This window comes from Macaca nemestrina, chromosome 11, assembly GCF_043159975.1.
Source record: "Macaca nemestrina isolate mMacNem1 chromosome 11, mMacNem.hap1, whole genome shotgun sequence".
NCBI classification, from domain to species: Eukaryota; Metazoa; Chordata; class Mammalia; order Primates; family Cercopithecidae; genus Macaca; species Macaca nemestrina.
Window position 1 is genome coordinate 95334379 of NC_092135.1, and position 23492 is coordinate 95357870.

Here is a 23492-nt window from a genome sequence, read left to right on the forward strand (position 1 = left end):
TACAGAAGTTTGTTAACGATTCATCTGTTGAAATGCAGTGCATAAAATACTGGGGTATTTTCTACTGGTTTTTACAGCAAATACACAAAGCAAACAAACAGCTTTATTAAAGTGGATTTTGTGCGCTACTGTGGAATGTAATACCGTTCATGACACTGTTTGTACAGGAAGATGCAGCCCCAGCGGGTTGCATAGAAAGTTTATTGGCAGCACAGAGGCAGTGCATCTTTTTCTTGGCCAAGTTACCAGAGTTGGGCAAGTTTAAGGGAAAAAGTTGTGAAAGAAAAATAAACCCTGGGGCCCCCAAATCATCAAACTAAAACGAAAAGTCAAGCTGAGAATGACTTAGGGCAAACCTGCCTCCCATTCTATTCAAATTCACCTCTCTGCTCACTGAGATGAATGGATATCTGATTGGTCTTTTGGAGAGGCTAATCAGAAACTCAAAATATTGCAGCCACTTTTATCTACCCCTCCCCATTTCGAGTTGTCCCGCCTTTCGTCTCATCTTTCTGGATGGAACCAAAGTTCATCTTACATGTTGACTGATGTCTCACGTCTCCCTAAAGTGTATAAAACCAAACTGTGCCTGACAACCTTGGGCACATGTCATCAGGACCTCCTGAGTGTGTCCTTAACCTTGGCAAAATAAACTTTCTAAATTAACGGAGACCTATCTCATATATTTGGGGTTCACAAAGTCTACAGTAGGTTGTCCCTCAACAAAGGCCCACCTTTGTGGTCCCAAGTTAGACACAGTTTGGTGGTTGTCACATTTTACATGGGCACCCTTGCATTCATCAAATGCAAATATCAGCTCTTTTTTTTTTTTTTTTGAGATGGAGTCTCGCTCTGTCGCCCAGGCTGGAGTGCAGTGGCCGGATCTCGGCTCACTGCAAGCTCTGCCTCCCGGGTTTACGCCATTCTCCTGCCTCAGCCTTCCGAGTAGCTGGGACTACAGGCGCTCGCCACCTCGCCCAGCTAGTTTTTTGTATTTTTTAGTAGAGACAGGGTTTCACCATGTTAGCCAGGATGGTCTCAATCTCCTGACCTCGTGATCCGCCCATCTTGGCCTCCCAAAGTGCTGGGATTACAGGCGTGAGCCACTGTGCCTGGCCAAATATCAGCTCTTTAGTTCTTTTCCTGTTTATTCCTATTCACCAAATTTATTGAAATTAATATATGCGGTGGAACCTGACAGATTTACTCTCAGAAATGTACAAAATTTGAGAATGGCACTTTCTTCCCTGCACTGGGGCATTGGTCAGCAAGGATACAGATTTTTGGCTTCAGATACGGCTGATGAACACGGCCAGACTGCGCTCCTTTCTCAAGCCTGGCCAGTGGCTATCTTTCCCACATGCACAACAATGCACTCACTCTTTTTTTTTTGAGACAGAGTTTCTGTCTGTCGCCCAGGCTGGAGTGCAGTAGCACAATCTCCACTCACTGCACTGACCACCTCCCGACTTTTCAGTCATTACTATTTACAATTGCTTGACCACCTCCCAGGCTCAAGCAATTCTCCTGTCTCGGCCTCCAGAGTAACTGGGATTACAGGCGTGCACCACCACGCCTGGGTAATTTTTCTATTTTTTATAGAGATGGGGTTTTGCCATGTTGGCCAGGCTGTTGTTGAACTCCTGGACTTAAGTGATCTGCCTTAATCTCAGATCACTTAATCTCAGATCACTTTGGAGGCTTAAATCTCAGCCTCCCAAAGTGCTGGGAGTACAGGCATGAGCCACCACAACGGCGGGAATGCATTCACTCTTGAATGATGCTTTCAAGGCTCTCAACATTGACCGGAATCAAAATGGGAAGGTGGGGGTCGCTGGGGGCTTCCTGGATCTTGCCTTCCTCACCAGCGCTAGGGCCAAAGGTAAATTTTGCAATACTTTGTTCATTATGTATCAGCTAATAGAGGCCAATTCTCACATACTTAACAAGGATTTTCTTAATAAAAATGGGATGCTATTCAGAATACTAAGATATTCAGAGTAATTCACTTTAAAATAAGCATTAATAGGTAAACAGCCACCAAATGTAAATTTCAAATGTTAGAAGATGGCAAAATACTTAGCACTGCACCTCTAAAAAAGACTTCTGAACCAACACACACTTTTTTTCTTTTTTTTACCATGTGACTGTTACATCAGGCCCCTGAGCCCAAGCCTGCAGGTATACATCCAGATGGCCTGAAGTAACTGAAGAATCACAAAAGAAGGGAAAGTGGTCGGTTCCTGCCTTAACTGATGACATTACCTTGTGAAATTCCTTCTCCTGGCTCAGAAGGTCCCCACTGAGCACCTTGTGACCCCCGCCCCTGCCCACCAGAGAACAACCCCCTTTGACTGTAATTTTCCATTACCTACCCAAATCCTATAAAACGGCCCCACCCCTGTCTCCCTTTTTGGACTGACTCTCTGTTTGGACTCAACCCGCCTGCACCCAGGTGATTAAAAAGCTTTATTGCTCACACAAAGCATGTTTGGTGGTCTCTTCACACGGACGCATGTGACATGTTGTTTAATAAATACAGCTTCAGCAATCATATCACCTCTCCTGCCCCACCCTTATTCCACATGCAAATAATAACATTTCCAACAAACCAAACTGTGATGTTCTCATAACTTAGACTGTAGAAGTCTGAAGCCCAACTAGTTCTTGGAGATTATCTACTTCAGTCCCCTTATTCTACAGAGGCGGGGCTGAGACCCAGAGAGAAAACAGGATTTGTCCAAGGTGATGGAATCGCTGGCCCGGAACTGTAGCCCGAGTCTCTCACCTTATTCTTTTCACACTATCTTACCCACATCTGCAAAAATATGAGTAGGTTTGCTGTAAAAGATTTGTGTGTTTCCTAAATAAAAATTTCCTTCAATCATAAAAATAACACCTATTCAATATAGAAAACTTGACAAAAACAAAGAAAAAGCAAAACCCACCTATAATTCCGTCTTCTAGAAATGCAACTGTTAAAACCTTGGCATATTTTCCTATTTTTTTCTCTAAAAATATATATATATTTATATATATTCTACATATATTCTCTCTCTATATAATATATATATATTTGCATGCACACAGATGATGTATAGAAACAGTACATAAAACTTTTTTTTGAGACGGAGTCTCACTCTGTCACCCAGGCTGGAGCGCAGTGGCATGATCTTGGCTCACTGCAACCTCCGCCTCCCAGGTTCAAGTGATTCTTCTGCCTCAGCCTCCCAAGTAGTTGGGATTACAGGTGCACATCACCACGTCCAGCTAAGTTTTGTACTTTTAGTAGAGAAGGGGTTTCACCATGTTGGCCAGGCTGGTCTCGAACTCCTGACCTCAAGTGATCCACCCACCTTGGCCTCCCAAAGTGCTGGGATTACTTATAAGTGTGAGTCATGATGCCCAGCCCATGAAACGTTTTATACCTCACTTTCCCACTTAGTACTATATTGTGAATATTTCTCTATGTCAATAAAGAAATAAAGATTTCCAATGCTACATTTTCAGCCTTACTCATATATGTCCTCACTTTCTTCTGATATTTTCACTGTAAAATTGGAGGAAATTATACTAAGATTTGGATGCAGAACTAATAAAACCTTTGATAAAATCTACTACCTTTTCAGAGCCATTCCTATTTACAAAAAAAGGGGTGACCCATTAAAAATGCATGAGTCCTAGTGACACATTAGTTGAATTTAGGGTGTTCTACCATTCTACCTTTCAGTTTTCACTGTTGGTATCTTAAAAGCAAAAGACTTAAGTCAGAATTCTACCGGCAATCATAAAACACTGTGTTGGACACAATCTTGGATAGTGTTATGATGGATACAAGGGAAGTGTAGCTAAGAAATTTAGTTTATAAAGTGACAAAAACATGGAATGGACATTCAGGATTTCTTTCCTTCTTCAACCTTGCAATCCTAAGTGTAGCTCTTGGGCCACTTGGAAGAGTTAGAGGTTTCGAAACACAAGAGGCGCTACCCTTGACCGCTCACAGAACACATTCCTGGATCTTCCCAGGTTGGGGCTGTCAAAATCATGGAAGCCTAGGAAGGGGGAAGGGTATGGTTGACTTATTACTACCTCTCCAGCCAGCTTTCCTATCCATCTTCTTCTCTACTGCAGCGTGGGCAGGTGACCCGGTCAGACCTGACCAGAGTCATTCCCTGGGACTACTATACTGACTCTAGGATAAACAAGTTCTTTCTTTTTGACAAGGTGGCCAAGCTTACCTCCTAAGAAGCCCTCTGCACACACACACAACACACACAGAAGCCAAACAAATAGATGAGAGGAAACGTCTTGACAATGTGGAATCTCTGATGTCAGTAAGTGAGGTCTTCAGTTATTTTTCTTTTTCTTTCTTTCTTTAAATTTTTTTTTTTTTTTTTTTTTTTTCCTGTTTGAGACAGAGTCTCACTCTGTAGCCCAGGCTGGAGTGCAGTGGTGCAATTACGGCTCACTGCAGCCTCAACCTCCCAGGTACAAGTGATCCTCCCACCTCAGCCTCTAGAGTAACTGGGATTACTCTGGACACCTGTGCCTGCCACCATGTTCAGCTAATTTTTGTATTTTTTGTAGAGGTGGGGTTTCACCATGTTGTTCAGGCTCATTCCTTCCTTGTTCTTTTTTTTTTTTTTTTTTGAGATGAAGTCTCACTCTGTCACCTAGGCTGGAGTGCAGTGGCACAAGCTCAGCTCACTGCAAGCTCTACCTCCTGGGTTCAAGCGATTCTCCCGCCTCAGCCTCCCAAGTAGCTGGGACTACAGGAACTCGCCGCCACACCAGGCTAATTTTTGTATTTTTAGTAGAGACGGGGTTTCACCATATTGGCCAGGCTGGTCTCGAACTCCTGACCTTGTGATCCGCCTGCCTTGGCCTCCCAAAGTGCTGGGATTACAGGCATGAGCCACCGCACCCAGCTGTCCTTTTTTTTCTGAGACGGAGCCTCGCTCTGTCGCCCAGGCTGGACTGCAGTGGCGTGATCTCTGCTCACTGCAACCTCCACCCCTCCAGGTTTAAGCAATTCTCTGCCTCAGCCTCCGGAGTAGCTGGGATTACAGGTGCGTGCCACCACACCCGGCTAATTTTTTTGTATTTTTAGTAGAGACAGGATTTCACCATCTTGGCCAGGCTGGTCTTGAACTCCTGACCTCGTGATCCACCCGCCTCGGCCTCCCAAAGTGCTGGGATTACAGGCATGAGCCACTGCGCCCGGCCTTTTTTTTTTTTTTTTTTCCCAATGTTGTGAGCTATGCCAGTATAGCCTTTCCATCTAGAAGCCAATAAATTCCCTTATATACATAGGCTAGTCTGAACAGAGTTTATGTCCCTTACCGCCCAAAGAACACCAATAAGGAATATAGAAACAAGCTTGGGTGGCCAGAAGAGTGCTGCTCTCCCATCCTACATCTGCCCTTATGGCAGCAGGGATCATTCTTCCTACTCAGCATAGCTAGCATTTCCTCGAATTCATTTAGAGGACTCTCCCCAAAATAAAGAAAAATAAAAATAGATAGAAGGAACAGCAAGATAAAAAGACCCTGGCCTTTTGACATCACACAGAGAAAAGAGAAGTCAGCAACTTCACTAAGCTTCATAAGCATTCCATGACCTAAGGACCATCTTTACTGAAGGACAAAGGCATAGAAAATAAGAGTCTATGTAATTTGTAGAGCAAATGATCTTTGACGTTTTATCTTTTAAATGAACATACAGTAAAAGTGACTTTGGGGAGTACAAGTCTATGAGTTTCAATACGTGTATAGATTTAACCACATTTGGGACACAGAACAGTTCCACCACCCCAAAACACTCCTCTATATATCCCTCTATCACACCCTTCCACCACCCCTAATCCCTGGAAACCACTGATCTGTTCTCCACACTATAGTTTTGCCTTCTTAAGAATGTCATTTAAATAGAATTATACAGTCTGCAATCTTTTGAGGCTAGCTCTTTTATTCATTAAAACATCTTTGAGATTAATCCAAGTTATGTGTACCAGTGAGTTCATTCCTATTTATTTTTATTTTTTATTTGTAGAGACAGACTTTATGTTATTTTATTTTTTTATGAGATGGGGTCCCAAGTTGCCCCAGTTGGTCTCAAGCTCCTGACCTCAAGGCCAGCCACCTGCCTTGGCCTCCTAGAGTGCTGGGATTACAGATGTGAGCCACCATGCCCAGTCCTTTTTATTTCTGAGTATTTAATTGTATGGATGTACCACTGTTGTTTATTCATTCACTTGTTGAAGACATTTGGGTTGTTTCCAGTTTCCAGTCTGAGGTGATTACGAATAGAACTGCTACAAATATTTGTGTGTAGGCTTTTGTGTGAACATCAGTTTTTATTTCTCTAGGGTAAACACCCAAGACAGGGACTGCTGGGTCTATGGTAAATGTCTGTTTAACTTCATAAGAAGCTGCCAAACTGTTTTCCAGGGTGGATGATATGGTTTGGTTCTGTGTCCTCAACGAAATCTCATCTTGTAGCTCCCATAACTTCCACGTGTTGTGGGAGGGACCCTGTGGGAGATAATTGAATCACAGGGATGGGTCTCTTCTGTGCTTTCTCATCATAGTGAATAAGTCTCATGAGATCTGATGGTTTTAAAAATGGGGTCAGGGACAGTGGCTCATGCTGCAGTCCCAGCACTTTGGGAGGCCGAGGCAGTCGGATCACGAGGTCAGGAGTTCGAGACCAGCCTGGCCAACATAGCAAAACCCATCTCTACTGAAAATACAAAAATTAGCCGGATGTGGTGGTAGTTCCTATAATCCCAGCTCCTCAGGAGGCTGAGGCAAGCAGGGGAATTGCTTGAACCGGAGAGGTGGAGGTTGCAGTGAGCTGAGACCACGCCATTGCACCCTAGCCGGGGTGACAGAGTGAGACTGTCTCAAAAAAAAAAAAAAAAAAAAAAAGGGAACTCCCCTGCACAAGCTTTCTCTTTGCCTGCCGCCATTCATGTAAGATGTGACTTACTCCTCCTTGCCTTCTGCCATGATTGTGAGGCCTCCTCAGCTACGTGGAACGGTGAGTCCAATTAAATCTCCTTCTTTTGTAAATTACCCAATCTCAGGTATGTCCTTATCAGCAGCGTGAAAACAGTGGATATTCCATTTTGCATCCCCAGCAGCTGTGTATGAGGGTTCTGATTGCTCCTCATCCTCCCCAGTTCTTGGTATTGTCAGTATTTTTTATTTTAACCATTTTAACAGGTGTATTATATCTCATTATGAGTTTTCATTTGCACTTCCCTAATGGCTAGTGATTTAAGCATCTTTTCATGTGTTTACTTCTCATTTACATATCCTCATTGGTGAAGCGTTCCAGTCTTTTAACTATTTTTTCACTGGGTTGTTTTTTCACTCTTGAATTGTGAGAGTCCTTGATACCCTTTGGGTAAAATCATTTGTCTTGTATATGATTTCTGAGTTTTTCTCTCCCAGTTTGTGGCTTGTCTTTTTCTTCTGTTAACAGTGCCATTCACAGAACAAAAGTTTTATATTTTGATGAAGTCTCTTTTTTCAATTTTTAAATAGATTATGCTTTTGGTGTTATGTCTAAAAACTCTAACTCTGTTTTGTTTTTTTTTTTTTTGAGACGAGGTCTCACTCTGTTGCTCAGGCTGGAGTACAGTGGTGCAAACATGGCTCACTGCAGCCTCAATCTCCCAGGCTCTAGCGATCCACCCTCTTCACCCCCTGCAGGTAGCTAGGATTACCTGTGTGTGCCACCATGCCCAGCTATTTTTTGTATTTTCTGTAGACAGGGTTTTGCCATGCTGACCAGCTGGTCTCAAACTCCTGGACTCAAGTGATCCTTCTGCCTCAGGCTCCCAAAATGCTGAGATTACAGGTGTGAGCCACCGCACCTGGCCCCTAAAAACTCTTTGCCTAACTCCACTTTATGAAGATTTTCTCCTATGTTTTTTCCTAATAGTTTTCTAGTTTTACTAAAATGAATTATCTCTTAATAGCTTAGAGAAAACTGTGGCAGTAAATGAGAGTCTAACTATTTTGAAATGACATTTTTCATGTTTAAAAACATTCACAAGTATCTAGAATATTGCATAAGATATATTTGTGAAATATAAAACAAATTCCAAAAGTAAAGGTCTCTGTAACTTCCAAAGAAAAAAACCCAACAACATGCTTTCTTCATAGTGCAATCCTCAATTTCCTCCCCACAACAGGGGCATGAAATGGATCTGTTGAACATAACAGTACTGTTCTGTGCTTAGTGAAATTGGATAGGAAAAATCTTGACATTAGTCTTAGTAGAAAGAGCAAGATAATTTTTTTTTTTTTTTTTTTTGAGATGGAGTTTCACTCTTGTTGCCCAGGCTGGAGTGCAATGGCATGATCTCAGCTCAGCACAACCTCCGCCTCCCGGGTTCAAGCAATTCTCCTGCCTCCACCTCCTGTGTAGCTGGGATTACAGGCATATGCCACCACGCCCAGCTAATTTTGTATTTTTAGTAGAGAAGGGGTTTCTCCATGTTGGTCAGGCTGGTCTTGAACTCCCGACCTCAGATGATCTGCCCGCCTCGGCCTTCCAAAGTGCTCGCATTACAGACGTGAGCCACTGCACTCAGCTGAGAAATTTTTTTCAAAGGTCAGACTCTAGGTTAATTTCTATTAGCCCATGAAATTTATTGTTTAATGAAAACGCATTGAGAATCCTAGGACAACACTTGTAATGTCTGAAATATCTACCAACTGTTTTTAAAACTAAACATCTTTGAAAAAATTCTTTGAAAGACTTTATAAACAAAGCAATCCCCCCATCAACTTGCCCTTTCAAACAATAACTGATTTAAAGGTATTAACAAAGAACAGTACTATTATGGATCTGTGACTGCATAAATTTTTTCAAGGCATATTGTAAATACAACTTTCTTTTTCCTTTTTTTTTTTTTTGAGACGGAGTCTCACTCTGCCACCCAGGCTGGAGTGCAGTGGCGCGATCGTGGCTCACTGCAAGCTCCGCCTCCCAGGTTCACGTCATTCTCCTGCCTCAGCCTCCCGAGTAGCTGGGACTATAAGGTGCCCGCCACCACGCCCGGCTAGTTTTTTTGTATTTTTTAGTAGAGACGGGGTTTCACCGGGTTAGCCAGGATGGTCTCGATCTCCTGACCTCATGATCGGCCCGTCTTGGCCTCCCAAAGTGCTGGGATTACAGGCTTGAGCCACCATGCCCAGCCGTAAATACAACTTTCACAAAATATATATGAGATAGCTAAAACATTTTGGTAATAAATTAACTCTATATTGATATTAATAGTTTACTTTCCTGAAAGTATTACTACCATTTTGAGATAAAGTAAGAAATTGTTTCCTTAAGTAAAAACTGAAAGAATTTGCAAATCAGCTTTCTGTTATAGCTATTAGACACTTTGACTCCTACCTACAAGTTCTGCCCTGAAATAATCTCAGGATCCTGTGGCTTCTTGCTAGAAAAATTAAACATTTGTCAAATGAAGAAATGGTAAATCCATTTAGAAGCAGAATTGTAAGTTATAAAATATATTATTATTAGATTTGTCATTGATACAAACCAACTATATCTGCTTCCCATTATATAAATGAACCAGTAATTTTACCTTACAATGAAATATAAAGATTACCCAAAGAAGAGCCGTGACTAGAGACTACTGGATAGTATCTAAAGCTAAACAAAAAAGGGCTGGGTACAGTGGTGAGCACCTGTAACCCTAACTACTTGGGAAGCTAAGGTGGGAGGATTGTTTGAACTCAGGAGTTTGAGACCAGACTGGGCAACACAGGGAGACCATGTCTCACAAAAAAGTAAAACATGATAAACAAAAGGGCCTAAACATTTTCAGGGAATTAAAAACCTTATATCTAATATTAAGTAAAGGAGACTGTGAGGTAGCTGGATGTAGGTCTTACATCGTCACAAACACAACTCCATGGCCCTCATGGATCAAAACCCCATGAGGCTGTGAATTCTGATGACTTTTCCTAAAAATAATGGCCATTTGTAGAATGTTAAAAAGAAAGAGGCCAGGTGCGGTGGTTCACACCTGTAATCCCAGCACTTTGGGAGGCTGAGGTGGGCGGATCACGAGGTCAGGAGATCAAGACCATCCTGGCCAACAAGGTGAAATCCCATCTCTACTAAAAATACAACAATTAGCTGGTTGTGGTGGCGCATGCCTGTAGTCCCAGCTACTTGGGAGGCTGAGGCAGGAGAATCGCTTAACCAGGGAGTAGGAGGTTACAGTGAGCCGAGATTGCGCCACTGCACTCCAGCCTAGTGACAGAGTGAGACTCCATCTCAAAAAAAAAAAAAAAAAAAGAGAAACAAAAAAAGAAAGGATAAAAAGATTGTGACATGATGAGAAGTTTGCTTTGGGGGAAGAAGAAAGGACAACTTTTTCTGGTCATTCTCTACATATACCCACCTTTGCTGCTTTTAGGTAGAATATTTCTTTTTTGAGACAGAATCTCACCCTGTCGCCAGGCTGCAGTGCAGTGGTGCAATCTAGGCTCACTGCAACCTCCGCCTCCTGGGTTCAAGCGATTCTCCTGCCTCAGGCTCCCGAGTAGCTGAGACTACAGGCAGACGCCACCACGCCTGGCTAATTTTTGTATTTTTAGTAGATATAGGGTTTCACCATGTTGGCCAGGATGGTCTTGATCTCTTGACCTCATGATCCCCACCTCGGCCTCCCAAAGTGCTGGGATTACAGGCATGAGCCACTGGGCTGGGCCAGAATATTTCTTTTATTTAATTAATTTTTTTTGAGACAGGGTCTCACTCTGTCACCCAGGCTGGAATGCAGTGGCACCATCACAGCTCACTGCAGCATTGAACTCCTGGGCTCAAGTGATCCTTCCACTTCAACATCCCAAGTAGCTAGGACTACAGGCATGTGCCACCATGCCTGCTTAATTTATTTTTTAATTTTTTGTAGAGACAGGGTCTGCTAATGTTTCCCAGGCTGGTCTCAAACTCCTGGGTTCAAGCAGTTCTCCCACCTCAACCTCCCAAAATGTTGGGATTACAGTTGTGAGCCCCTGTGCATGACCTTGACAGATAGTTTTTAATAAACTCATGAAGTTGAGTCATCCTCATTGTTGTGGAGGGTTGCAGTGCTCACCTGTGGGCTCTAATGTGGTTTCTAATTCTGTGTACTTGGTCATTGTATTCTCCTGCCTCTCCATCTTCCCAACTACCTCTCTACCTCTCTACTGATTTACCTACCAACCCAGCCAGCCTTTTTTCAAAATTAATGTGAAATAATTTAGCATGGCTGTATTATACAGTCAATCTAGCTCTTTGATAGTTTAGATAACTTTAAAGTTTACTAAACAATGTCTTCTTTTTTTCAAATCTCTGCAGCTTTGCCTGAAAACATAAAACAACGTTTTCTTGATGTAGATACAGAAAAAGAATCACTTAAAAAATTTTCTGGTCCATTTGCAAATCTCTTGTTTTGCAAGTTATGCTTTATTAATGCACAGAGTGCCGCATTCAATCATTGTATTCTAGCTGTGCATCCAGTAAGATCAAGGTGACTTGAGGCTCAGAATAGCCCTTCAGCAAAGTGCTGAAAAAATACAAACTTGACTAGATAATATAAAAGAAAAGTGTTGCTAAAGGTCAAGATAGCCAAAGTTGCATGGATGCGTTGCAAGATCAGGCACATTCATTCACAAGATTTAGAACTGTAAGGACGGAAAAAACTGTTCCTTTATCCTCTTAGGTTCAGTAGCTGAGAACTACAAATCAAACTGACAAAAAGACATATTAATAGGAGAAAAGGTTTATTTTCAATGCACACAGTCTCTTCACAGAAAAGTAGCAAAAACCCAAAGAGGCAGTTTGGTATAGAAGACCTGGGAGTTTATAAACCATTTTAACAAAGGGTGATAAGTTGTGGACAGGTGACTAGATGAGGGAAAAGGAGTTTGGGCTTCTGGGGAAGTAAATCATGAGAAGGCAAATACATGGGGTAAACGAATGGAAGATCAAGCTTATTTTAGTACAGTTTGTTTTTGCAGACTTATCACTGTGAATTGTTTCTGGTGATTTGACACCTTTACAAATGGAAATTTATGTCACCCTTATAAAGTGAAATGTATGCCCCCATTTTTCAGCAGAAAGGTGGAGGACAGATAGTCCCTCCTGTGTCTGCTGTTTCTTAATTGCCTTTAGCTCAAAGTAATCCTCATGCCAAAGTGGCATATTTTGAGATGGCATATTAGAATCCCCTTTGGAACTATTTCATGTTCCCTGATTGCTAGCACATTTCCCTTATAGGTTGGTTCAGAGGACTGTTTCCATGTCATGTCCACGCTTTCTTATTTGGAATTACAATGAGAGTTTAAGGATTAAATGCTTCAATATAACATTCAGTTAATAAAGCATCAATTTTACTCACATCTGGTGTTTGAGCAGCTGAATTCCACATAACTGGCCTCTGAAGGAATACGATCTGCTTTGTAGCCAAATTCCCTTCACTGCAAATTAAAACAATAGTATTAGTATTTGCGAATTAGTAATTCTCCGTATTTGATAATTGACTAGAACATTCCATATGCAGTTTTGTAAAATAATCTTCTGACCAAAAATAATTATAAAATATAAATCTTTTTTTTTTCCAGTGATGGAAAAAATGTAAAATGTAATTTTATAGAAACCACATCTGGAAAAACAAGAAAAATCCCTAAAAACTGAATATGGTCGCTATAAAAGAAAATAATTTTAATGTTTAAAGACACTTGTAATCTCACCAAGCTAACATCAATATTTTCATTTCTTTGTTTCCCCTCTTAGTCTTTATCAGCTTGTGTAATTTGCATGTCTGTAATCACTGCACATTTATATTTTGTTTCTATGCCCTTCACTGAACACTCTTTTTCTTGTTTGTACACGGTAATCATATTTTTAATGGTTGCATAATAACTCAAAGAATTAAGATACCAAAATGTACTAAGTCTTTTTTTTATTATTGGAAAATAAGGTTGCTTCCAGTTTCTTGCCAGTTATAAACAAAAAATATGTATTGTATTCAATTATTTTATTGAAATGAATACTTAGGAGATAAAAATATGTATTGTATTCCTCTTATGAATTATTTTCTTGAAATGAATACTTAGGAGGGGGAGTATTAGGTCAAACCTTATGATTTAAGCTTCTTGGTATGCATTGTCAAACTTGCCTTCTAAACAGAAGAGACCAATTTAGACTGCCACATGTGAGAAAATTTACATCCATTTTCAATTGAGGGACTTCAACTATAGCTAGTTTTATTTTCAGATGCTTCTTTGTAGTCAGCTACTCAGTATTCTCCTTATTTAACTATCATCATGGCAAATTACCCCTTGCCAAAGACTACTTGGGGTTTGTATTCCTCTGAAATGCTTTTCACAGAGTCTCCATGGATTTATGGGGAGGAGTGTCTGTAGCTAATGTTGCTCAGTTACGACTTTTATTATGCAAAAAACCCCAACAAAACCTTACTATTAGCTGCATTTTATGCTGAGCCCTTTTTCTGGAAAATGAATGCAACACTGAAACTCTGGCTTTAGAGTTATGTGTCAACTGCACACCATTTGAAAATCCCAACCTTACTGATGCCACTGAATTTAGAGAAATATCAAATCTTTCTCAAAGTGATAAGAGGAGACTGCTTCTTTTTTATATTTGAAAGGCTGTTTCTAGTCTAATCTCATTCCATTTTGACCTCATCTTTGATTGGAACGAAAAACATTTATAAAATGTGTAGTAATTTTGGGAACAAATCGTTATGAGGCTTTGGTACACGGGTGGGATTAGCATGTGTACAGAAAAGGCTGGTCACATGTTTTGGGAGCATGACATATACTGGAAAAAGCCATGGCTTTGGAACCAGACAGTTCCTGGGTTCAAATCCAAACTCTGTCATAGTACCTAATAGCTGATGCCTTTAATCAGTTAATCCTTAAATTCTCTGACTGTTTTCTTTTTCTTTCTTTTCTTTCTCTCTTTCTCACTTTCTTTCTCTCTTTCTTTCTTTCTTCTTTCCTTCTTTCGAGATGGAGTTTTGCTCTTTTTGCCTAGGCTGGAGTGCAATGGCATGATCTCGGCTCACTGCAAGCTCTACCTCTCTGGTTCAAGTGATTCTCCTGCCTCAGCCTCCCGAGTAGCTAGGATTACAGGCATGTGCCACCACACTGGTCTAATTTTGTATTTTTAGTAGAGACGGGGTTTCTCCATGTTGGTCAGGCTGGTCTCGAACTCCCGACCTCAGGTGATCTGCCTGCCTTGGCCTCCCAAAGTGCTGGGATTACAGGCATGAGCCACTGCACCCAGTCTCTCTGATTTTTTTCTATCAGGGACCTCAATAAGTGATAAGTGAAGAATAAGAGTGCATGAAGAGCCTCGCATTGTGCTTGCCACGAGAAAGAGCACAACAAATGTGATTTCCTTCCACTTTTCCATTCATTTAGTGAAACATAGGGTGCAGTTAAGGGAAGGGAAGAAAAGTTTCAGAATCAAGAATATCTTCCAGAGAGCAAATTCAAGGGACAGAAAGATATGGTGGTTCATGCCTGTAATCCTAGCACTTTGTGAAGCTGACGGAGGATCCCTTGAGTCCAGGAGTTTGAGACTAGTCTGGGAAACATACTGAGACTCTTGTATCTACAAAAACTTTTTTAAAAAGTTATCCAAGTGTGGTGGCACGTGCCTGTGGTCCCAGCTACTCGGGAGGCTGAGGTAGGAGGATCACTTGAGCCCGGAGGTTGAAGGTGCAGTGAGCTATTGATCACGCTGCTGAACTCTAGCATGGGTGACAGAAAGAGAACCTATCTTAAAAGAAAAAAAGAAAGAAAAGTAAAGAAAAAAGGAAAAACAAATTCAAGGGACAGGGTACGTGGGAATGCAGAAGAGACCCTCTGGGTAACGTTCCAGGTGTGTGATCCAGGTGGAGAATCACATGAAAGAACCAGGTCTGGAACGATCCAAAGATGGGAAGGAGGGATCAGGGTAGAATTCTTCTTCTTGAGGAGAAAGCAGGAACGCATCGGGGTAGGGATTGTGGGAGACCTTACAGGCAGTTCTTTCACACTCACTGTGGATGGCACAATTCTGAATGCACTAAGATCTAATGTTTGGCCTATGGCAGGCTTTACAGACTTTACTGTGCATTCCAAACACTGAGGTGCCTGTTGATTCCAGGGTCCACTCCAGTCTACGGAATCTCCATTTCACCAGGCTGCCCAGGTGGCCCTGATGCACAGTAAATTTGGGAACCATCACCAGAAGAGACAGACTTGGAGGTGTGGACTTCTCAGGCCCTGGGGATTACTTGGTGATATTTGCTACTACCAAAGGCATTCACTGTTTTCCTTGAATAATAAAACCCACCAACAGTTCCTCTTGGTATGGAGTGTGGAAACAAAAAGGGCTTAGTTTCTGGAAGCATCCTTGATGTCTATTTTATCATATTCTTCTAATGTGACTTGTGTCCTTAAATGTTTTGGACAATTTTAGCCAGATAGGCTGCCTAGAGCCACGCTGAGGACACATATTTTTCACCATCTTTAGTTTATCAATGTATTCCTGACCTGAATTGTCTAAAATATGGAATGTGAGCAAGGAGTTACTCCCTCTGCAGTCTGACACAATTTCTGGCAGCAACCCCAAATTATGAAAGAATATCTCTACCAGCAGATCCCGAGGCAGTGTGGGAAGGAGAAAGAGGAAGGATGTGGCTTATCAAAGGCTCGGTGGGTTGGAGGGGGAGGTAGGTGGGTTAGGGGTGTTATGTCAAGGAAAAAAGTCCTCAGATGGTGTGAAGTCCACTGCTCGATCCTGGGTTGAGAATCATTGCCTGTATGTTTGAAATAGGATTCTCTCTGCCAGTGTTCTGCTTGATATTTAACACAGTATGCAGAGAGGTGAAACGTGGCACAGGGGAGGGCGAACCCTCCACAGCCTCTTCAGTGAGGCAAGAGCACTGTCAAATCTGCTCCTCCTGTGGTGTGAAGGGGAATTGCCTCTGAAAGGGCAGAAGCTTTTTAAGCAGAAACTTTGTTTTATTTTTATTTTATTTTATTTTATTTTATTTTTTGAGGCAGAGGCTCACTCTGTTGCCCAGGCTGGAGTGCAGTGGTGTGATCTGGGTTCACTGCAACCTCTGCCTTTTGGGTTCAAGGGATTCTCCTGCCTTAGCATCCCAAGTAGCTGGGATTACAGGCACGCACCACCACATTTGACTAATTTTTGTATTTGTAGTAGAGATGGGGTTTCACCATATTGGCCAGGCTGGTCTTGAACTCCTGACTTCAGATGATCTGCCCACCTTGGCCTTCCAAAGTGCCAGGATGACAGGTGTGAGCCACCTTGCCTGGCCTGAGCACGAGCTTTAAAACCATTCGTTTGAAACTAACAAGTAATGCCTTCCAGTGGCCCTATGAGGAGTGCTGTTTGGGGAATCTAATGAGATAAAACAGCAAACGTGGAGATGGTTTGTCAAAGGCTGACAACTTTAGACAGCATCCAGATGCTCAAAAAAGACTTTGGAAGGTCAGCATCTGTCTGCCTTTTGGGGAGGTCCTCAGAGTCAGATCCTTAATTTGAGATATGTTGGAAACTTCTATGTCCCTGGTTTTCTGAGGGCCATTTTGATTTAAAATAGGTCCTGCTATTTTTAGACCAGCTGTGAGACCATGTGGAACTTGTTTTGGTTTCGAGACTCTAATCACGGCAGACCTAAGGGAAAGAGGTCTGAAGCCTTATAGACGGACACCTATTTGGTAAAGCAAGTAAGTCCCTTATAGTTCCCAGTCGTTCCTGAGATAATTCTATTTACAGAACTAGGATAGAATATTCTTCCCTTAGCAAACTGGTGGTCATTATGGGACCTGAGAGAATGTTAAAATGCCCTGGATGGTTTCAGAGGACAGAGCCCACATCTCTTATTCCCTACAAAAATGTTTATCCAAAAGGTGCTGTTAGTTAACTGAGTGACTTAGTATCTTCCTGAGAGGGATTTAAGAATCTTCTGGTTCTCTTTTAGACTTTAATGGACAGTCATGCTTTGATGTATTAGAAAACAAAGGCAACTTTGGAAAATATGCTTGATTTAGAGATAGTAATTTAAATTCTGAAAAAGCTCTAGTACAAACTGTTTTGGTGACAAGTATAGAGAACAGTCTACAGAGAAGTGGTGAGAACATTGACTAGTCCCTTCATCTCTGAGGGCAGCAGATGATCCCTGGTGCCGTGTTCAGCACGAGGGCACAGGCCACATGAAGGACAGGTCAGCTGGGGCAGGCCTTGAAGGGGCTGAGTTCTCTGCAGGCAGAGGTGGTTGAACATTGTCAATGAGATAGTGGATGTAAAGTTCCTAGACCCTGGAGATGGACCCTGGAGCACAGGAGATGCTCAGAGATGTTGCCTTTTCTCTTCCCTGTCTTCTTCTATGCACTTCATAAGAAAGCACAAAGAAGATTCTACGTGAATGTCCTTTGAGGGAGAGGGATTTTCTGTGACAAGAACCTGACTATCAAGAAGACTGGGACTTCCCGCTAACAGAAGATCTCATGGACTGAACTAATAAAAACAACTTTGACTCCTGTAGTGCTTTCAGCGTTCTAAGTCCTTTCTGCGTACATTAACATGCTTGTTTCTTATGATAATCCTTTAAGGTGTGCAGAGCAGAGATTTTCTCTATTTTATGGATAAGGAAATTGAGACTCAGAGCTTTTAAGGTTTTTGTCTTGGGTCACCTCTAGGTCCCACTCTTTCCACAACACTGCATTCGCTCTACAAGCAAATGTAGAGTGACAACATTTGCTTGTAGAGCTCACTGAAGCCCTGACTACAGGAAGATGTCGCTTAATTCTATTCTGACTAGAAAACTTTATAATTCGTGGATAAGTCTAAGATTATTTTGCCAAAGTCTAGATTTTTATTTAGCATCCTAAATTAAGCATTCCAGCTTATAATGTTCAGAAGTTATAGTGGAGAATAATGAAGAAAATAAACACAAATGTTCATTTTTCTTGGGCTAATTAGACTACTTAAGCAGACCATACAGGTCCGGATGTTAGTGTGGCAAATGCAAGAAGAGACAGGAGCAAGTTCATGATCCACGGTATTAAAGTGTGACATAAAAGATTAATAATTGAGGCCGGGCGCGGTGGCTCAAGCCTGTAATCCCAGCACTTTGGGAGGCCGAGACGGGCGGATCACGAGGTCAGGAGATCGAGACCATCCTGGCTAACATGGTGAAACCCCGTCTCTACTAAAAATACAAAAAAACTAGCCGGGCGAGGTGGCGGGCGTCTGTAGTCCCAGCTACTTGGGAGGCTGAAGCAGGAGAATGGCGTGAACCCGGGAGGTGGAGCTTGCAGTGAGCTGAGATCTGGCCACTGCACTCCAGCCTGGGTGACAGAGCAAGACTCCGTCTCAAAAAAAAAAAAAAAACAAACAAAAAAACAAAAGATTAATAATTGAAAGCTTTGCCTTAACATTCCCCCAAATGAATTCAGTTCTGCACAACAGTGACTAGCACTGGTTGTAAAAACAAACAAGCAACAAAAATGAAACTTTAAAAAGTTCTATTTATAGTTTGACAATATCTTTTATTTTATTTTATTATTATTATTTTTGAGATGGAGTCTTGCTCTGTCACCCAGGCTGGAGTGCAGTGGTGCGATATCTGGTCACTGCAAGCTCCGCCTCCCGGGTTCACACCATTCTCCTGCCTCAGCCTCCCTAGTAGCTGGGACTATAGGCGCCCGCCACCACGGGCTAATTTTTTGTATTTTTAGTAGAGACGGGGTTTCACCGTGTTAACCAGGATGGTCTTGATCTCCTGACCTCATGATCTGCCCGCCTCAGCCTCTCAAAGTGCTGGGATTACAGGCATGAGCCACCGCGCCTGGCCTAGTTTGGCAATATCTTTAGTGATAATTTTTGGTTTTTTGAGACAGAGTCTCGCTCTGTTGCCCAGGCTGGAGTGCAGTGGTGTGTCTTGGTTCACTGCAACCCCCACCTTGCAGGTTCAAGTGATTCTCCTGGCTCAGCCTCCCGAGTAGCTGGGACTACAGGCGTGTGCCATTATGCCTGGCTAATTTTTTTTTTTTGTATTTGTAGTGGAGACGGGGTTTCACCATGTTGGTCAGGCTGGTCTCACTCCTGACCTCAGGTGATCTGTCTGCCTCGGCCTCCCAAAGTGCTGGCATTACTGGTGTGAGCCACTGTCCCCAGCCAATAATTAAATTTATAAATTATTTTTGTAGGAAGTTACAAGGACAACCTGAACTTCTTCTTGGTTCAATATGTGCCTATAATTTCAAGCATCTTTGAGAGATAGAGTACTTAGAATTTATGGTTAGGTGGGAGAGAGTTGTTCTATATTCTTTAAAATATAAAAACCAAAGTCATGTTTGATGGTCTCTGAATCTCTGCTTGTGGCATTCTCCCTCCCATCTGGAGTGCCCACTCCACCACCTCTGCTTGTTCCCATTCTGACCATCTTTTGAGATTAGTTTAAGGTGTGATGTCTTTCATAAAGTCTTCAGTAACCCTCCAACTGAAGAGCAGCATCCCCTTTTCGGGGTTCCCACAGGTCTCTCTTAGGAAGCTTAATCCCTTTGGCCAGATGATATAGCTACTGGTACACATTTTCCTTCCACCAGATCTAAGGTCCTTGAGGAGCTTGTCTTCTCATCTCTGCAGCTTCCACATTAATGACCAGAAACTCATGCTCAGTAGATATTTAAAGAGTCGAAGAATTTATAAATAAATGGTCATTTGGTTTCTGTGATAATATATTGATGCCAGGGAACATGCTTCAAAAAAGAAAAAACCGATCATGACAAGTGAGCAAAGCTTGCAGAACAGATAAAAGCTTTGCTAGAGGAGTCATAATTGCTTTTTTGCACCCTAGCCTGGGCAACAGAGCGAGACTCTGTCTCAAAAAAAAAAAAAAAAAAAAAAAAAAACGAAAGACTTTGCTAGGTCTTTATTTTTTATTTTGCTAGGTCTTTTACAGCTATGAGGTTCATTGACATTTAGTATGAATCTTAACTTTTCCTTCTACTCCTCACAAAACTTTTCAGCTACGTGACCTTACAATAACCATAGCCTACAGAATTTTATATAAATTTGAACTATTAAAATGTCTCATATTTTAAAATAATTCACTCTTTCTCCACTACCTTCAATGAAGGGAGGGATTTCTTAAACAATATATTAAAAAGGGTAAAGATAGATACATTTGTTGATTTTAAAATTAAAAACTTTTGTTAATTAAAGACATCATAGAGTGAAAAGACAAACCAAAGAATTAGTGAAGATAATTGCAGATGCATAATAAATAAAGGACTCTTTATTTGTTTTATTTAAGTAAGTTATAAGTAGAGATTTTTTAAATTTAAATTTAAATTTTTTATAGAGATGGGGTCTTGCTATATTGCCCAGGCTGGTCTTGAATTCCTGGGCCCAAGCTATCCTCCCAGCTTAGTCTCCCAAAGTGTGGAGATTACAGGTGTGAGCCACTGTGCCTAGCCTTATGAATAGAACTTTAGGCTGGGCGTGGTGGCTCATGCCTGTAATCCCAGCACTTTGGGAGGTGAGAGAGGTAGATTACCTGAGGTCAGGAGTTTGAGACCAGCCTGGCTAACATGGTGAAACTCCATCTCTACTAAAAAAACTACAAAGAAAAAAAAAATTAGCCAGTATGGTGGTGGGTGCCTATAATCGCAGTTATGTGGGAGGCTGAGGCAGAAGAATTGCTTGAACCCAGGAGGTGGAGGCTGCAATGAGCCAAGATCACGCCACTGCATTCCAGCCTAGGCTACAGAATAAGACTTTGTCTCAAAAAAGCAAAAACAAAAAACAAAAAAACATAGAATTTTAAATGTGGGCAAAAAGACTTAAACAGGTACTATATGAAAGAAAAATCCAAGTAGCCAATAAACATATGTAAATGTGCTCAATCTCAGGAAGTAATTAGGAAACTACAAATGGAAGTCACACTGAGATCACGCTACATACTCTCAATCAGAATGCCAAAATTTAAAAGTATGATAACATTTTGTGTTGAGACAATGGTGACTCTGACCCTCTGCTAGTAGGAGTGTACATGGAAACAACCTATTTGAAAAGAATCTGGTATTTATCTAACAAAGCTGAAGAAGTTCCCTATGACCAAGCAATTCTGCTTCTAGAAACTCACACGTGTGTGCATCAAGATCTCTGCTCATACTCAGAACAGCATGGTTTGTCATAGCCAACAACTGGAGACAGCAAACCACCAGCAGCAGAATGTACCCATACATAGTGTAATGAATAAATAAACTGCTACACACGGCATGGGTAAAACTTACAATGTTAAGTGAAAGCAGCAACACATAAAAGAATATATATGATATGATTCCATTCATATAAAGTTAAAAAACTAAACTGTATTGTTTAGGGATTCATACACAAGTGGTAAAACTATCAGGCAAAGAAAGGATATGACTATCCTAAAAGTGGGACAATGTTATCTCTGTGTGGAGGAAGTGAGGGTGATGGGGAGACACATGGGGTGCTTCTAGGGTGTGGGTGATATTCATTATTTTGGCCTGCAGTGATGACACAGGTCTTTGTGTATAATTATGCACATTTGTGTTTTATGCACGTTTTATTTATTTATTTATTTATTTATTTATTTAATTTTTTTGAGACAGAGCCTCACTCTGTTGCCCAGGCTGGAGTGCAGTGGTGCAATCTCGGCTCACTGCAACCTCTGCCTCCTGGGCTCAAGCGATTCTCATGCCTCAGCCTCCCAAGTAGGTGTGACCACAGGCATGCGACACCATGCCCAGCTAATTTTTGTATTTTTAGTACAAACAAGGTTTCACCGTGTTGGCCAGGCTGGTCTTGAACTCTTGACCTCAGGTGATTCGCCCACCTCGGCCTCCCAAAATGCTGGGATTACAGATATGAGCCACCGCACTCAGTGTGTGTTTTATGCACTTTCCATATGAGTGTTTTATGCCACAAAAATTGTTTTAAAATTGTATATTTAAGGGTGACAAGTAGAAGAATAGTTGTAGATTTATACATGATAAAAAAACTCCCTCCCCCTTTACATTTATTCTTTTGGAAAAATTGGTCTTGAATTTGTTAGGTTTTAAATGAGAAGTCTTTAGGAATTCATTCACCTCAACTCACTCTTCCTTAAGTACATCCTGCACTTTTCTGACTATGCTTTGCTTAAGGTTGCCAGAGAAAGCAAATAATCTGTGGTATTCGTACTGCAACATCCGCTCCCATGCACGTAGTAGACATCACTAATTGAGTGCCACATTCTTTTTTGCTGAGCTGGTTCTAGTCTCAGAATCCTTACTGCAATGTTCCAGACAGCCACTACCAACAGACTAGTGCTGGCATGTAAGAGGAAACCCATTTACTACTCCAAGTGAGCCCTATCTGCCAGAAGGAATACCTTTCCTCTCTAAAACTGATTTTAGAAGCACTATTCTTTCATCATGGTGCCCCCTCAGACATCATGAGCTTCACAGACCTGCCCTCCTTCTTTATTGATTCCTCTACCATATTCACCTGCCTTATAGTTAACTCTCTTTTCATTATTGCTTCCCTGAGGAGCAATATTCAGATATTTTCCCCCTAATATCTCCCCGTTAAATTTTAATACCAAAGATATGCTGTATATCTGTGTATATACCGTGTGGCCTTTTGGAGGGCCACAAACCATTGTAATAGCTGAGATTTTTTCCACTCCCTCGCATTCTCAATAACCAATTGTCATCATCTTGGGGACTTATCACTCCCGTTGAGAATACATGCTCTAGACCTTCATGCAGGACCTGTCATGAACTGTGTTGTTTCTCAAAGCAGAGTGTGACTTCCTATATGTCTGTCCCTAGAGTGGGTAAAATATTGTCTTGCACATATTAGGCACTCAAGAAATATTAGGCATTCAGAAAGATCATTCTGGTTAAAATAAACGCATGAATCTGAATCAGTTTCAATACAACTAAGCCAGTTTCAAAAGAGTGGGCTTATCCGTAACTGCTCAGTCACTTGTGAAATATACTCTTACAAAAAGCTTTCATTTATAGTTCCAAAATTCATTAGAGTAGAAGAAATAGAATTGTTAGGCTAATTTGTGCTTTATGTTGACTTTTGCATCATCTTACACATTAATTAATTGTCATGGCCTAACATTTCCAACTCAAAAGTAAATGAGTTAATTCTTGCTTTTGAAAACTGAAATATAATTTTGCTTTTTAAAAGGAAAATTATAAAATTAAATGTTGACTTCCAACTTTGCAGCTATGTGCTTAGTCACAAAGTTCCTTTGCCTATGACCCTGAATTTGTTTCTCAGGTATCAGTATGTGTTAAAAACAAAGAAAAGGGCACACTACAATGTAGTTGTCCCAACTCCTCCCCACCCCACAAAATGTTAAACATTTACGTTCAGATGAGACAGAGTGATGGTAA

The 23492-nt window shown here is 41.4% G+C and overlaps 1 protein-coding gene across 2 annotated transcripts in view; it reads right to left on the reverse strand.

Annotated features, from left to right (window-relative positions):
- The window catches only part of LOC105468146 (raftlin family member 2), a 105019-nt gene that overhangs the window by 16556 nt on the left and 64971 nt on the right, over positions 1–23492 (reverse strand). For both annotated transcript variants that reach the window (XM_011718191.3, XM_011718190.3), the window contains exon 8: positions 12422–12500. In XM_011718191.3, the coding sequence (XP_011716493.2) occupies positions 12422–12500 (79 nt within the window). The remainder of the gene's footprint in view (positions 1–12421; positions 12501–23492) is intronic.